Source organism: Hylobates moloch, unplaced genomic scaffold (genome assembly GCF_009828535.3).
Source record: "Hylobates moloch isolate HMO894 unplaced genomic scaffold, HMol_V3 SCAFFOLD_2, whole genome shotgun sequence".
NCBI classification, from domain to species: Eukaryota; Metazoa; Chordata; class Mammalia; order Primates; family Hylobatidae; genus Hylobates; species Hylobates moloch.
The window spans coordinates 80,661,588-80,677,297 of NW_026652277.1; the positions used below are offsets into that span (position 1 = coordinate 80,661,588).

The following is a 15,710-nucleotide window of genomic DNA, read 5'->3' on the forward strand; positions in this document are numbered from 1 at the left end:
GTAGAATGGTTTTATTTTAACTTAATAATACAAGTTTGAAATAACTTAATAATACAAGTTCTCACCACTTCAGAATTATCAGGGGCATGTGTTAAGAAGGCAGAATTTTGCACCCTGCTCCAGACATACTGAATCACAACTAAATTTTAATCATTTTTATTTCCAGCACTTTTTAATAATCATGCCAGCTCATATGCATGCTGACATTTTAGTGGTACTGGTTTTAGACTCTTTCCTGAATGTGATGGTTACTTTGCTTATTCTTATTGATGACATGAGCCAACAAAACAGCAAAAGTTATATATTATTTCTTTATAGAATCCATAACAAAAAATGAGAAATGGTAACAAAGAAAATAATTTTCTGTAGATTATAGAGTTTAAAAATAAATGCTAAAATGAGGAATAGTTACATTAGTGTAGAAGATAAAGGTGTATAATGTTCTTAATATTTAAAGAATACTTTCACGTCAGTAAGAGAATATTAGACTAGGCTCAGTGACTCACACCTGTAATCCCAACACTTTGGGAGGCTGAGGTGGGAGGATCACTTGAGCCCAGGAGTTCAAGACCAGCCTGGGCAACATAAGCAAGACCTTGTGTCTGCAAAAATTAAAATAAAATTAGCCAGGTATGGTGCCTGTAGTCCTAGTTACTTGGGAGGCCAAGGCGGGAGGATTCCTTGAGTCTGGGAGTTCGAGGCTACAGTGAGCTGTTTATGATCATGCCACTGCACTACAGGATAGACAACAGAATGAGAGCTTGTCTCTAAAAAATAATTTTAAAAGAAGACATAAAAAAAAGAGAACACTTTAAGTAAGAAAACGTCAAATATCCAGTATACAAATTGCCTAAGGACATATGGACACAGATAATTTACAAATGAAGAAATAAAAATGGTCAATAAACTTATGAAAAAATGCACAACAGTAATATAAAAGAAATATAAATGAATGCTACTTGAGAACAGTTTTGTGCCTACGTGCTACACAGAGACACACATATAGCAGGTATAGATATGAATTTATTGTAACTTATTATATATTTATATGTATGTTTCATGATATAGGCATGATATGAAAAGATAGCTTATTTGAGACTGCAACAAAATAGACATACTTATTATATACCACTGGAGGTGTGATGAGGTGCTGTTAATTTGTTCATACATTCTAGGAGAGCAGAGTACAAATACAGATGTTTGTCTATTGACACAAAAACTTTCATCATATATTCCTTTGTGAAAAGAGGTTAAAATATACTGTATGTTATCATCCCAAATTTGGACAGATAATCTTATGTATACATAGATACGAAGAAAAGGACCTGGAAGAATATACATCAAGGTGCTAATGTCGGGTAGTTCTGAACAGGTAGAGATTATTGGTATTCTTTGGTTTTCATTTAACTTTTCAGTGCTCTCAAACATTTCTGATAAACAAATACTGCTTTTTTGATGACACAAATACTTCTAATATTAAGACAATATTTTTAAATTCTCAGACATGTCAGATTGTAAAGATAGAAATGTTGGAGACAAAAACAAGGTGAGATTTGATAATGATTACTATTAGCTTCAAATAAATGGATGCTTCAGTTATAAATTCTGAAGGGCCCAGAATTGAGATAATGTTAATAGTAAGATAATTAGTATAATTACCAACATATACCCTCCTTATCTCCTTTTTTGAGCTCTCCTATATTTCCATATGTCTTGCTCCTTACTTTTTCCCCAATCTTTTTCCTTTTCTCAGGCTTGTAAATTTTCATAAGTCTTCAGTGGCACCACATGCATTTAGCGTAACACCTAGTACTAAAGAAGTTCCACCCTTTTTTAAGCGCTTCCTTAATACCAAGTGTTTATTCTCTAACAGTGATCTATTGAGTGTTTGCTTCTGGCCATAAGAAGTTTTTAATCCAGTAAATTAATATCACTTCTGTGCCAGTCTACTTTGTCTGTGGAAACATTATCAAAATGGAATAATGTTGTTAAATTGCTTATTGTAGATACTATTTTTTTTGTCAGCCAAATCTCTGAGAATGCACTAATTATTCAAGCCTTAATTATCTTAATTAAAATTATGAAATTAAAAAAACTAATTTTTGACAGGGACATTATTATGATTGGAAGAATTTTTTTATATACTTTAAGTTCTGGGATACATGTGCAGAACATGCAGCTTTGTTACATAGGTACACATGTGTCATGGTGGTTTGCTGCACCCATCAACCCGTCATCCACATTAGGTATTTCCTAATGCTATCCCTCCCCTAGACCCCCACCCCCTGACAGGCCCTGCTGTGTGATGTTTCCCTCCCTGTGTCCATGTGTTCTCATTGTTCAACTCCCACTTATGAGTAGGAACATGCAGTGTTTGGTTTTCTGTTCCTGCGTTAGTTTGCTGAGAATGATGGTTTCCAGCTTCATCCATGTCCCTGGAAAGGAAATGAACTCATTCTTTTTTATGGCTACATAGTATTCCATGGTGTATATGTGCCACACTTTCTTTATCCAGTCTAACATTGATGGGCATTTGGATTGGTTCCAAGTCTTTGCTATTGTGAACAGTGCTGCAATAAACATACGTATGCATGTGCCTTTATCATAGAATGATTTCTAATCCTTTGGGTATATACCCAGTAATGGGATTGCTGGGTCAAATGATTTTTCTATTTCTAGATCCTTGAGGAGTCGCCACATTGTCTTCCACAGTGGTTGAACTAATTTACACCCCCACCAACAGTGTAAAAGCGTTTCTATTTCTCCATATCCTCTCCAGCATCTGTTGTTTCCTGACTTTTTGACAATTGCCATTCTAACTGGCGTGAGATGATATCTCATTGTGGTTCTGATTGGCATTTCTCTAATGACCAGTAATGATGAGCTTTTTTTCATGTTTTTTGGCCACATACATGCCTTCTTTTGAAAATGTCTGTTCATATCCTTTGCCCACTTTCTGATGGAGTGTTTTGTTTTTTTTCTTGTAAATTTAAGTTCCATGTAGATTCTGGATATTAGCCCTTTGTCAGATGGATAGATTGCAAAAATTTCTCCCATTCTGTAGGTTGCCTGTTCACTCAGATGATAGTTTCCTTTGCTGTGCAGAAGCTCTTTAATTAGATCCCATTTGTCAATTTTGCCTTTGTTGCCATTGCTTTTGGTGTTTTACTCATGAAATATTTGCCCATGCCTATGGCCTGAATGGTATTCCCAAGGTTTTCTTCTAGGGTTTTTATGGTTTTAGGTCTTATGTTTAAATCTTTAATCCATATTGAGTTAATTTTTGTATAAGTTGTAAGGAAAGGGGTCCAGTTTCAGTTTTCTACATATGGCTAGCCAGTTTTCCCAGCACCATTTATTAAATAGGGAATCCCTTCCCTGTTGCTTGTTTCTGTCAGGTTTGTGAAAGATCATATAGTTGTAGACATGTGGTGTTATTTCTGAGGCCTCTGTTCTGTTCCATTGGTCTATATATCTGTTTTGGTACCAATACCATGCTGTTTGGGTTACTGTAGCCTTGTAGTATAGTTTGAAGTCAGGTAGCATGATGCCTCCAGCTTTGTTTTTTTTTTTTTTTGGTTTGCTTTGCTTTTTTTGTTTTTTTTTGCTTAGGATTGTCTGGGCTATATGGGCTCTTTTTTGGTTCCATATGAAATTTAAGGTAGTTTTTTCTAATTCTGTGAAGGATGTCCATGGTTGTTTGATGGGAATAACATTGAATCTATAAATTACTTTGGGCACTGTGGTGATTTTCACGATACTGATTCTTCCTATCCATGAGCATGGAAGGTTTTTCCATTTGTTTGTGTCCTCTCTTATTTCCTCGAGCAGTGGTTTGTAGTTTTTCTTGAAAAGGTCCTTCACATCCCTTGTTAGCTGTATTCCTAGGTACTTTATTCTCTTAGTAGCAATTGTGAATGGGAGTTCACTCATGATTTGGCTCTCTATTTGCTTATTATTGGTATATAGGAATGCTTGTGATTTTTGTATATTGATTTTGTATCCTGAGATTTTGCTGAAGTTGCCTATCAGCTTAAGGAGTTTTTGTGCTGAGACAATGGGGTTTTCTAAATATACAATCATGTCATCTGCAAAGAGAGACAATTTGACGTCCTCTTTTCCTATTGGAATACGCTTTATTTCTTTCTCTTGCCTGATTGCCCTGGCCAGACCTTCCAATACTATGTTGAATAAGAGTGGTGAGAGAGGGCATCCTTGTCTTGTGCCAGTTTTGAAAGGGAATGCTTCCAGCTTTTGCCCATTCAGTATGATATTGGCTGTGGGTTTGGCATAAATAGCTCTTATTATTTTGAGATATGTTTCATCAATACCTAGTTTATTGAGTGTTTTTAGCATGAAGCGGTGTTGAATTTTATCGAAGGCTTTTTCTGCATCTATTGAGATAATCGTGGTTTTTTGTTATTGGTTCTGTTTATGTGATGGATTACATTTATTGATTCTCATATGTTGAACCAGCCTTGCATCTCAGGGATGAAGCCGACTTGATCATGGTGGATAAGCTTTTGATGTGTTATTGGATTCGGTTTGCAAGTATTTTATTGAGGATTTTTGCGTCAATGTTTGTCAGGGATATTGGCCTGAAATTTTCTTGTTTTGTTGTGTCAGGTTTTGTTGTGTCAGGTTTTGGTGTCAGGATGATGCTGATCTGATAAAATGAGTTAGAGAGGAGCCCTTCTTTTTCTATTGTTTGTAATTGTTTCAGAAGGAATGGTACCAGCTCTTCCTTGTACCTCTGGTAGAATTTGGCTGTGAATCCGTCTGATCTTGGGCTTTTTTTTTTTTTTTCTGGTTAGTAGGCTATTAATTACTACCACAGTTTTAGAACTTGTTATTGGTCTATTCGGGGATTCGACTTCTTCGTAGTTTAGTCTTGGGAGGGTGTATGTGTCCAGGAATTTATCCATTTCTTCTAGATATTCTAGTTTATTTGCTAGTTTATTTGTAGAGGTGTTTGTAGTATTCTCTGATGGTAGTTTGTATTTCTGTGAGATCAGTGGTGATCTCCCCTTCATCATTTTTTTATTGTTTCTATTTGATTCTCTCTTTTCTTCTTTATTAGTCTGGCTAGCAGTCTATCTATTTTGTTAATCTTTTCAAAAAACCAGCTCCTGGATTCATTTATTTTTTTAAGGGTTTTTCATGTCTTTATCTCCTTCAATTCTGCTCTGATCTTAGTTATTTCTCATCTTCTGCTAGCTTTTGAATTTGTTTGCTCTTGCTTCTCTAGGTCTTTTAATTGTGATGTTAGGGTGTCGATTTTAGATCTTTCCCTCTTTCTCCTGTGGGCATTTAGTGCTATGAATTTCCCTCTAAATACTGCTTTAGCTGTGTCCCAGAGATTCTGGTACATTGTGTCTTTGTTCTCATTGGTTTCAAAGAACTTACTTATTTCTGCCTTAATTTCATTACTTACCCAGTAGTCGTTCAGGAGCAGGTTGTTCAGTTTCCATGTAGTTGTGCGGTTTTGAGTGAGTTTATTAATCCTGAGTTCTAGTTTGATTGCACTGTGGTCTGAGAGAGTGCTTGTTATGATTTCCTTTCTTTTGCATGTGCTGAAGAGTTTTTTCCCTCTAACTGTGGGGTCAATTTTAGAATAAGTGCTGTGTGGTGCTAAGAAGAATGTATATTCTGTTGATTTGGGGTGAAAAGTTCTGTAGATGTCTATTAGGTCTGCTTGGTCCAGAGCTGAGTTCAAGTCCTGAATATCCATGTTAATTTTCTGTCTTGTTGATCTAATATTGACAGTGGGATGTTAAAGTCTTCCACTATTATTTTGTTGGAGTCTAGGTCTCTTTGTAGGTCTCTGTGAACTTGCTTTATGAATCTGGGTGCTCCTGTATTGGTGCATATGTATTTAGGATAGTTAGTTCTTCTTGTTGAATTGATCCCTTTACCATTATGTAATAGCCTTATTTGTCTCTTTTGATCTTTGTTGGTTTAAAGTCTGTTTTATCAGAGACCAGAATTGCAACCCCTGGTTTGGTTTTGTTTTGTTTGCTTTGCATTTGCTTGGTAAATCTTCCTCCATCCCTTTATTTTGAGCCTATATGTGTCTTTGCATGTGAGATAAGTCTCCTGAATACAGCACACTGATGGGTATTGACTCTTTATCCAGTTTGCCAGTCTGTGTCTTTCAATTGGGGCATTTAGCCCATTTACATTTAAGGTTAATATTGTTGTTTGAATTTGCTCCTGTCATTATTACGCTAGCTGGTTATTTTGCCCATTAGTTGATGCAGTCTCCTCATAATGTCAATGGTCTTTACATTTTGGTTTGTTTTTGCAGTGCCTGTACCGGTTTTTCCTTTCCATATTCAGTGCTTCCTTCAGGAGCTCTTGTAAGGCAGGCCTGGTGGTGACAAAATCCCTCAGCATTTGCTTGTCTGTAAAGGATTTTATTTCTCCTTCACTTATGAAGCTTAGCTTGGCTCGATATGAAATTCTGGGTTGAAAATTCTTTTCTTCAAGAATGTTGAATATTGGCTCTCACTCTCTTCGGGCTTTCAGGATTTCTGCAGAGATCCACTGTTAGTCTGATGGGCTTCCCTTTGTGGATAACCCAACCCTTCTCTCTCACTGCCCTTAAAATTTTTTTCTTCATTTCAACCATGGTGGATCTGACGATTATGCATCTTGGGGTTGCTCTTGTCGAGGAGTATCTTTGTGGTGTTCTCTGTATTTCCTGAATTTGAGTGTTGGCCTGTCTTGCTAGGCTGGGGAAGTTCTCTTGGATAATATCCTGAAGAGTGTTTTCCAACTTGGATCCATTCTCCCCATCACTTTTAGGTACACCAACCAAACGTCGGTTTGGTCTTTTCACATAGTCCCATATTTCTTGGAGGCTTTGTTCATTCCTTTTCATTCTTTTTTCTCTAGTCTTGTTTCATGCTTTATTTCATTAAGTTGATCTTCAATCTCAGATATCCTCTCTTCTACTTGATTGATTCAGCTATTGACACTTGTGTATGCTTCATGAAGCTCTTGTGCTATGTTTTTCAGGTCCATCAGGTTGTTTATGTTCTTCTCTAAGCTGTTTATTCAGTTAACAATTCCTCTAACCTTTTATCAAGGTTCTTAGCTTCCTTGCATTGAGTTAGAACATGCTCCTTTAGCTCGGAGAAGTTTGTTATTACACACCTTCTGAAGCCTACTTTTGTCAATTAGTCAAACTCATTCTCCATCCAGTTTTGTTCCCTTGCTGGTGAGGAGTTGTGATCCTTTGGAAGAGAAGAGGTATTCTGGTTTTTGGAATTTTCAGCCTTTTTGTGCTGGTTTTTGCTCATCTTCATGAATTTATCTACCTTTAGTCTTCTCTGTTGGTGACCTTCGGGCGGAGTTTTTGCATGGTCATCCTTTTTGTTGATGTTCATGCTCTTCCTTTCTGTTTGTTAGTTTTCCTTCTAAGAGTCAGTCCCCTCTTCTGCAGGTCTGCTGGAGTTTGCTGGAGGTCCACTCCAGTCCCTGTTTACCTTAGTGTCACCAGCGGAGGCTGCAGAACAGCAAAGATTGCTGCCTCTTCCTTCCTCTGCAAGCTTCCCCTGAGAGGGGCACCTGCCAAATGCCAGCGGAAGCTCTCCTGTATGAGGTGTCTGTTGACCCTTGCTGGGAGGTGTCTCTCCGTCAGGAGGCACAAGAGTCAGGGACCCACTTGAGGAGGCAGTCTGTTTCTTAGCAGAGCTCGAATGCTGTGCTGGGAGATCTGCTGCTGTCTTCAGAGCCAGCAGGCTGGAATGTTTAAGTCTGCTGAAGGTGTGCCCACAGCTGCCCTTTGCCTCAGGTGTTCTGTCCCGGGGAGATAGGAGTTTTATCTATAAGCCCCTGACTGGGGCTGCTGCCTTTCTTTCAGAGATGCCCTGCCCAGAGAGGAGGAATCCAGAGAGGCAGTTTGGCTACAGTGGCTTTGTGGTGCTGCGGTGGGCTTCACCCAGTCCGAACTTCCCAGTGGCTTTATTTACACTGTGGGGAAAACTGCCTACTCAAGCCTCAGTAATGATGGACATCCCTCCCCACACCAAGCTTGAGTGTCCCAGGTCAGACTGCTGTGCTGGCAGCAAGAATTTCAAGCCAGTGGATCTTAGCTTACTGGGCTCCATGGGGATGGAATCTGCTGAGCAAGACCACTTGGCTCCTTGGCTTCAGCCCCCTTTTCAGGGGTGTGAACGGTTCTGTCTCGCTGGCATTCCAGGTGCCACCGGGGTATGGAAAAAAACTCCTGCAGCTAGCTCGGTGTCTGCCCAAATGACTGCCCAGTTTGGTGCCTGAAACCCAGGGCCCTTGTGGTGTAAGCACCCAAGGGAATCTCCTGGTCTCTGGGTTGTGAAGACCGTGGGAAAAGTGTTGTATCTGGGCCAGAGTGCATGGTCCTTCAGGGCAGGGTCCCTCACAGCTTCCCTTGGCTAGGGGAGGGAGTTCCCCAACCCCCTGCACTTCCTGGGTGAGGTGACACCCCACCCTGCTTCTCCTTGCCCTCTGTGGGCTGTACCCACTGTCTAACCAGTCCCAATGAGATGAACCGGGTACCTCAATTGGAAATGCAGAAATCACCCACCTTCTGCATTGGTCTTGCTGGGAGCTGCAGACTGGAGCTGTTCCTATTTGGTTGTCTTACTTGGGAATCGATAATTTTTTAACTTTCTGATTTACTTCAAAATCTCTATCTTGTTCATAAATCTTTGTAATCGACTACATTGTAGTCAGACTTCTTTATGGTATATACTTTAATTATTAACATGGGAAAGGAGGGAGAAAAGAGAAGTGGAAATGTAACATTTTTTTCTCAATTGTGTTATTTTTCTAATTCACATTTTAGAAGTCTAAATATGTTCTAGACATGGAGAAAGTATTTTAATTCTGGCAGCCATTAGTAGCACATTGGCACTTCAACTTCAGCTGCTCAGAAGCCTGCCAGTAGATTGTTTAAAGTTTTTATGCCTTAAGGAACAGCTGCACTTTACAGCAGAGCTTGGTTTCAGATTTTACATTTCATCTGAAATACATTTATATGATATAACTTGTTAACTTTCAGCTAGCTGGAAATCCTTAACTCTTCTTATGCAATACATTATAAGTAAGATATATTGGCCAAACCAAGACAATTTCACAATGACAGAGGTTGTCATTACTACTTACAACAGGACAACAAGTGTGAAGAACTGGGCTATAATTTCTATTGGCTGTAAGTGAACTCCTCTTCGGATTATTCTTAACATCTGAAGGTTTAACCTTCTTAACATCACCATCTCAGTGGCTTAAAACAATTACTGTTTTATTAATGTTTACGATTCTGTGGGCTGGCAGTTTGGACTGGAATGGCTAGGAAGGCTAGGATGCCTGGCACAGCTGGGCCTTTCTCCACATCAGTTCTCATTCTTCAGAAATTGGTCACATTCCACATACAAAATATGCTCATCACCATCCTAGGATTTCAAAAGTTTCATCCCACTAATAGCAGCAGGTCCAAAGTTCAAGATATTGTCATCTAAATCTGGTCTAGATGCAAATGAGGTTTCTTGGGTTTTGCTCCTTGGTAGAACTCATTTCTGTGTTCCCACGCATCAAACATACAGTGGTGAGGCAGGGACAGAATAACCACCATCAACATTCTCATTTATAGCTGGAGGAGTAGGAATCATATGTCTCTAAATGGTACATAGCAATTCTGAAATCTCACTGGACACATGTTGCCAGGCCACCTACATGGGGAAGAGAGGGGAATATTCTTTGAATAGGGCCCATTCAGTTTCCTTAGGGTGGTTCTGTAGTTCATTGTTCTTTTTTGGGCTTTTGGTTTTGCCTTCTGGGTTCTTGGCTCTGTCCTCTGAAATATCCTTCCTCTTTCATAAGAAATGATCCATATTAGCAGCTGAATAACTTTCTCAGTCTGCTTCCTGACTACAGAAAATTGGGGACCCAGATAATTATTTTCATTTGAAGTGTCTCTATCTTAACAATCCAAGATAGTACCATATTCTTAAAAACTCTTTAGGCCTTCTCTGTATCAGATTATAGTCTACTCAATTTGACAGAGGCTCCATTCACAATTCTTTCAAAATAGGACTCCTTCCTATGTTGGGTGGCATGTCAGAGTGCTGCAGGACCAGTTCCTTTTGTCTAGTCAAGGTGGTCTATTAGTCTTCACTTTAAATCATTCAGAGATTTCTTAAAAAGTTAGTAAAACCACACACTTAATTTGATCTTTGAAGACCTTATTTTACTATGCACATCTTTTACCAGCAAGTCCTATGTCCTCTGTATTCCTTCAATTTTGCTCACAAACTGAACATTTTCTTCTCTAGCTCTTCTCTGTTTTAGACTTTATTATATAGCCACAAGAAGCCAAGTCAGCATTCTGCCTGGAACTCTCATTAGCCAGATTCACAAATTCATTGTTTCAGTTTTCTCTATTCCAGATTACTGAAAGTGTCACTTTGGTCTTTTTTTTTCATTTTTATTTTTTGCAAGTTATTCCCAATTTAAATCTTTTTGAGTTTCTTTCAGCAATTTTTTTGTAGTTTCCAGTGTGCAGGTCTTACACATATTTTCTTAAATACGTCCATATGAATTTTGCATTTTGGGCTGGTATTGTAAATGGAGTTGTATATTTTATTTCATTTTTAATTCTCCATTGCAAGTGTATAGAGGTACAATTGATTTGTGTGTATTTACTTTATAACCTGTGATTGTGTTAAATTCATGTATTTTTTTCTACTGGGATTTTTTTTTTGGTAGATTTCTTAGTATTTTCTATGTACACAATCATATGTGTACAAATAAAAAAAGTTTTGCTTTTTTTTTTTTCAATCTATATTTCTTTCTTTTTCTTGCCTTATTGTAATAGCTAGGGTCTCCAGTATAGTGTAAAGTAGAAGTGATGAAGGTAAATATTCTTGTCTTGTTCCCTATCTTAAGTGAAGAGCACTCAGTCTTTCACTGCTAAATATGCTATTAGCTGTGGGTTTTTCACAGATGTCCTTTATTGCGTTAAGGAAGTTCCTTTCTGCTTCTAGTTTACTGAGAGCTTTTGTTATGAATGGGTATGTTATATTGTATTTAAATTATATCTCTATTTCAAAACTGATTTAATAAAAGTGATATTACATATTATATATTCCAAAACTTACACAGGGCAACATTCTCAGATATATCAGTTTAAGAAACCACTTAAACTGTGTAAAGTTAAAAAATTTAAGAAAACACTAGTAAAGGCTAAAAAATTTATTTTAAAGTCTGTTAACTATCATAGTAAAGGTAAAATAAAACCGTTGTTTGATAATTTTGCTTTTGGAAGTGGAAAATTAAGAAAGGAATTGCTATCTTTCCATTCCTTAAGCTAATATTTCAAAACTAAATGTTATTTCTCTGTGTGATTACCTTTGTCTGTAAAGTCTGAATTGGACTTTTCTAATTAACACAAATGAAATATTTTTTTTCTTTTCCTCAGAATAATCTAGAATGTTTTTAACATTTAGGAATTATTTTTCTTATTTATTTATTTATTTATTTATTTATTTATTTTTATTGCGACAGAGTCTCCTTCTGTCGCCCAGGCTGGAGTGCAGTGGCACAATCTCGGCTCACTGCAACCTCCACCTCCCAGGTTCAAGTGATTCTTCTGCTTCACGCTCCCAAATAGCTGGGACTACAGATGCACACCACCACACCCAGCTAATTTTTGTATTTTTGTAGTGACAGGGTTTCACTGTGTTACCCAGGATGGTCTTGATCTCCTGACCTCGTGATCCGCCTGCCTCGGCCTCCCAAAATGTTGGGATTACAGGCATGAGCCACTGCTTCTGACCAGGAATTATTTTTCTTATTTGGTGTATAAATACTACAGGTATATTCTTTGTAACATTAAGTAATTACCCTGTAGGTTAATTCTGAATCAGTATGGTAAGATTTTATTTCTATTTTTATCCCTTTTATACAGATGAAGAAACTGAGGCTCAATAAATGATTTGGTTATAGTTATTTCTATTTTTATGGTAACTTTTTTTAATAGGAGTTACTTAAAGATCCACTCTACATTGGACTACGGCAGAGAAGAGTAAGAGGTTCTGAATATGATGATTTTTTGGATGAATTCATGGAGGCAGTTTCTTCCAAGTATGTATCTTTATTTTACCTATATTTTAGTCGGTAACAATAACATAACAGACTATTAAAAAATCTAAGATTTATGCAATATGGTTTAATAATTAGAAGTAATTTGAATGAAAAATGCATATATCCTATTTCCTCATAACTGTTAATGGACAAATGATAATATCATGTGTCTATCCAGAAAAGATTATTTCTGTTGCTGTCCCTGAATATACTTTTTTTTTTTACAAGAATCTTTAGAACCTGTGGCTGTTGAAATGCATGATTATGGTAAAGGAGGCAGTGACCAGTGACTAAATTACCTGCAAACCTTTTTGTGTTTATTGACAATCTATACTTTCTGGTTGATGATAAAATCTGATCTTCAGTCATCTTTGTGGCTGTTATTTGACTCTCTTATGGTCAACCACCAGCCACAAAGGAAAAGCAGAAAAAGAGGTGGGGATTGAGCATGAGTTGGTACAAAAGTTTAAATAATTTTGTGTGTAAAACAAAGTTTATGTACATCAAACCATCAGAGGCAAAGATGTCACTGTCTCAGCTACCCATGCGGGCAATGTATGGTTGTTTGGCATCACCATTATCCCTGATTCTGAATTTTATATGCTGCCAATAAGCAATCATTTTTGCACTTATCATGCATAAATCCTTAACAGTATAAAACATAATATACCATTAATGCAATGAAAAAAATAATGTGTTCAGGGTAACTTGTGGCATCATATCAGCGCTCAAAATGTTTCAGATTTTGGGGCATTTTGGATTTTTGGATTAGGGATGCTCAACCTGTATCTTTTCAAGTTAGCATTTGGTTGTGGGCCAGATGCTATTATAAATTTTTCCATTTTTTTCAGAAAAGAGACTCCCACCGTAATTTAGTAATATATTCTAAGAGAATTTTATCACACTGACAGTCATCCCTTGGTTACTGTGTAGCCACAGAAACCACATACTATTTAAAAACACATATGTTGCCTTGGTTTTTCTTAGAAATAAAGTCATCACTAGAATTAATTGTAACTAGAGATGCACTTCTGGTTTCTTTTTATTATAATGTTTATTTTTAAGAAGTTCTATCCAACAGCAGAAAGTGCTTTCATCAGCTTGCACAACATTTAGAATGCATTGAACCTCTCATTACTCAAGGTTTTAATGCTGCGTACATTTGCCAATTAGTATGGACTACATTTTAGAACCACATGCTTGATTTATTTATTGTAATTATTTGACCTATTTCATTAAACTATACTTATTTATAGAAATAGTTGAGAAACTCTGCAGTTTGTTTGAGATCACATAATACAGTTAATTTCTAATAGTTTTTCATATTTAAAGTGCCTTATCTTGTGAAACACTCATGTAAGGTTTTGAAATTATCCACCTTCCTCAGTAGCAACATTAATCAAGAGATTGTATAGATAATACTGTAAGGCTATATAAAAGGAAAGGAAATGCAGTCTGGTATAAAGTCTATCTAAATAAGACAACTTTAACAAACAGACGCTGCTAACAAGTTAGGTGCACTTAAGTGCTGATGAAATAAGGGGAGAAGGAATTTTTATTATTGGGAACCAATGAAAAGCTTTTGGGAAAAAATGAGATATGAGCGAATTTTGAATATTTTGTGTCAATCCAGAATCAGAAAAACTGTTGTTTTTTTTTTTTTAATGTGGAATTGAGGAGTTACCTAAGTTCTTTGTAAGGAAACAGGGATTGACAAGTGTCAACAATAATTTTAAATGTAGATAGCACCTATGAATCAGGGGTTGTACTTCCAGAGAAAAATGCCAAAGACTAAAAAAATACTTTCTGTCATAACATTGTTTCAGGAAAATGATCTAGATGTGAAACCTAGCACTACCCAATTAAATTGGGAAGTTGTAGTGAAGATAAACCCAAGATTATTTTAAAAAGAAACAAAACTTAAATTCAAAGTGGGAAATGATTGTTACAGGTTACCTAGACATCAGACTCTGAGACAGAGTTTATTAAGGAGTACCCTTGGGCCAGGCACAGTGGCTCACACCTGTAATCCCAGCACTTTGGGAGGCCGAGGCAAGCAGATCACTTAAGGCCAGGATTTGGAGACCATCCTGGCCAACATGGCGAAATCCTGTCTCTACTAAAAAATACAAAAACATTAGCCAGGCGTGGTGGTGTATGCCTGTAATCCCAGCTACTCGGAGGCTGAGACATGAGAATTGCCTGAACCTGGGAGGCGGAGGTTGCAGTTAGCCAAGATCACACCACCCCGGGCACTCCAGCCTGGGCAACAGAGCAAGACTCTTTCTAAAAAAAAAAAAAAAAAAAAAAAAAAAAGGAGTACCCTTGGGATAAACCTCTTTGGAAGAGAGGGCATAGTACAGAAGTTATACGCAACATGGACCCACCAATAGCCATGGATAACTTAGTTGGGACCACCCCTGCATGCTGTTTAGATACTTACATGGACACTAATTTCTGCCCGTCAACCTCCCCCTCTTTCTCCTTCAATGCCCATCAACCTCCCCTTCTTTCTCCTTCAATGCCCATCAACCTCCCCTTCTTTCTCCTTCAATGCTATGTTGGTTTTTTTTATTTGCCATCTTGGCAGGTTTAGGGTAGAGCAGCTTCAAATTCTTCCTCTCGGTCTTCTCCACAGTGAGAGCTCTTCACTCACAGGCTGAGGATTTGATATGGGTCTTGTGGCACCTACCAAATTTGTCTTTTCTGATTACACATCTAGGGTCTGAGGAATCGCCACTAGGTGGGTCTGTGGTCACAGTGGACCTATTATGAGCCAGACCTTGGCTGGGGCTCCTAAATATTACTGGCTCCTTTACGCCTCTACTCTAACAGGGAGAGGGGAACAGTGTTTTGATGCTTCAGGTCTCCAGGTATCAGTGTCAACTGTGTGCTCATTAGTCCTCAAACATTTGGATAGTCCTTCTCCAGTGCATAGTTACTTGGGTAAAGGGCTATAGTTCCCTATGGATAAGGATTAGGGGGATTATTACCCTGTATTCTTGTCATGGTGTTATAAGGTTCTTTCTTCTGGGAACTAGGCCTCTTCTTCAGTTTATGGGTTCTGGGTCTAAAAATTAGCTCAGGTTTGGAAGCTGAGCAAGAGATTGTGACTTCATTGGGGCAGCTACACTCAACTTTGTGGTCATTCATCTTTGGTTTCTTTTGATGGTAAATATTGAGTAGTAGCTTTGTTAGCTCTCTATTTTGTCTCTAGGGATGCAAGATTCCATTAGTTATCTCAATAACGTTTTGTGGATTAGCCACACACACACACACCCCACTTTTGCCACTCTTATGATAATTGTGTCCACCTGGCTTCTGATGGTTAAGCATTTTCACCTGGTCTTAGCATCCTCATTGCTATCAGTCAGCCTGGTTATATATCATCCTTTTCTTCTGTCACTCCTGACCTTCAGGGGAGAAACACCACTGAAATTTTTAGTAATGCTGATGTCTTCTCATTGACATATTCCTTATGGCTTTGGGAAATGGTGTGTTTTCTGGGCCTTCCTGTGGAATATATTCATCATATGGATTTTCTGGCTTTTACACGTGTCTATATACCAGACTGCCTAGTTCAC

At 37.8% G+C, this 15,710-nt stretch overlaps 1 protein-coding gene across 1 annotated transcript in view; it reads left to right on the top strand.

The window, feature by feature from the left end:
• The window catches only part of ME1 (malic enzyme 1), a 231,401-nt gene that overhangs the window by 111,444 nt on the left and 104,247 nt on the right, over positions 1-15,710 (top strand). Inside the window, exon 6 of the mRNA XM_032152323.2 lies at positions 12,023-12,126. Within this exon, the coding sequence (XP_032008214.1) occupies positions 12,023-12,126 (104 nt within the window). The remainder of the gene's footprint in view (positions 1-12,022; positions 12,127-15,710) is intronic.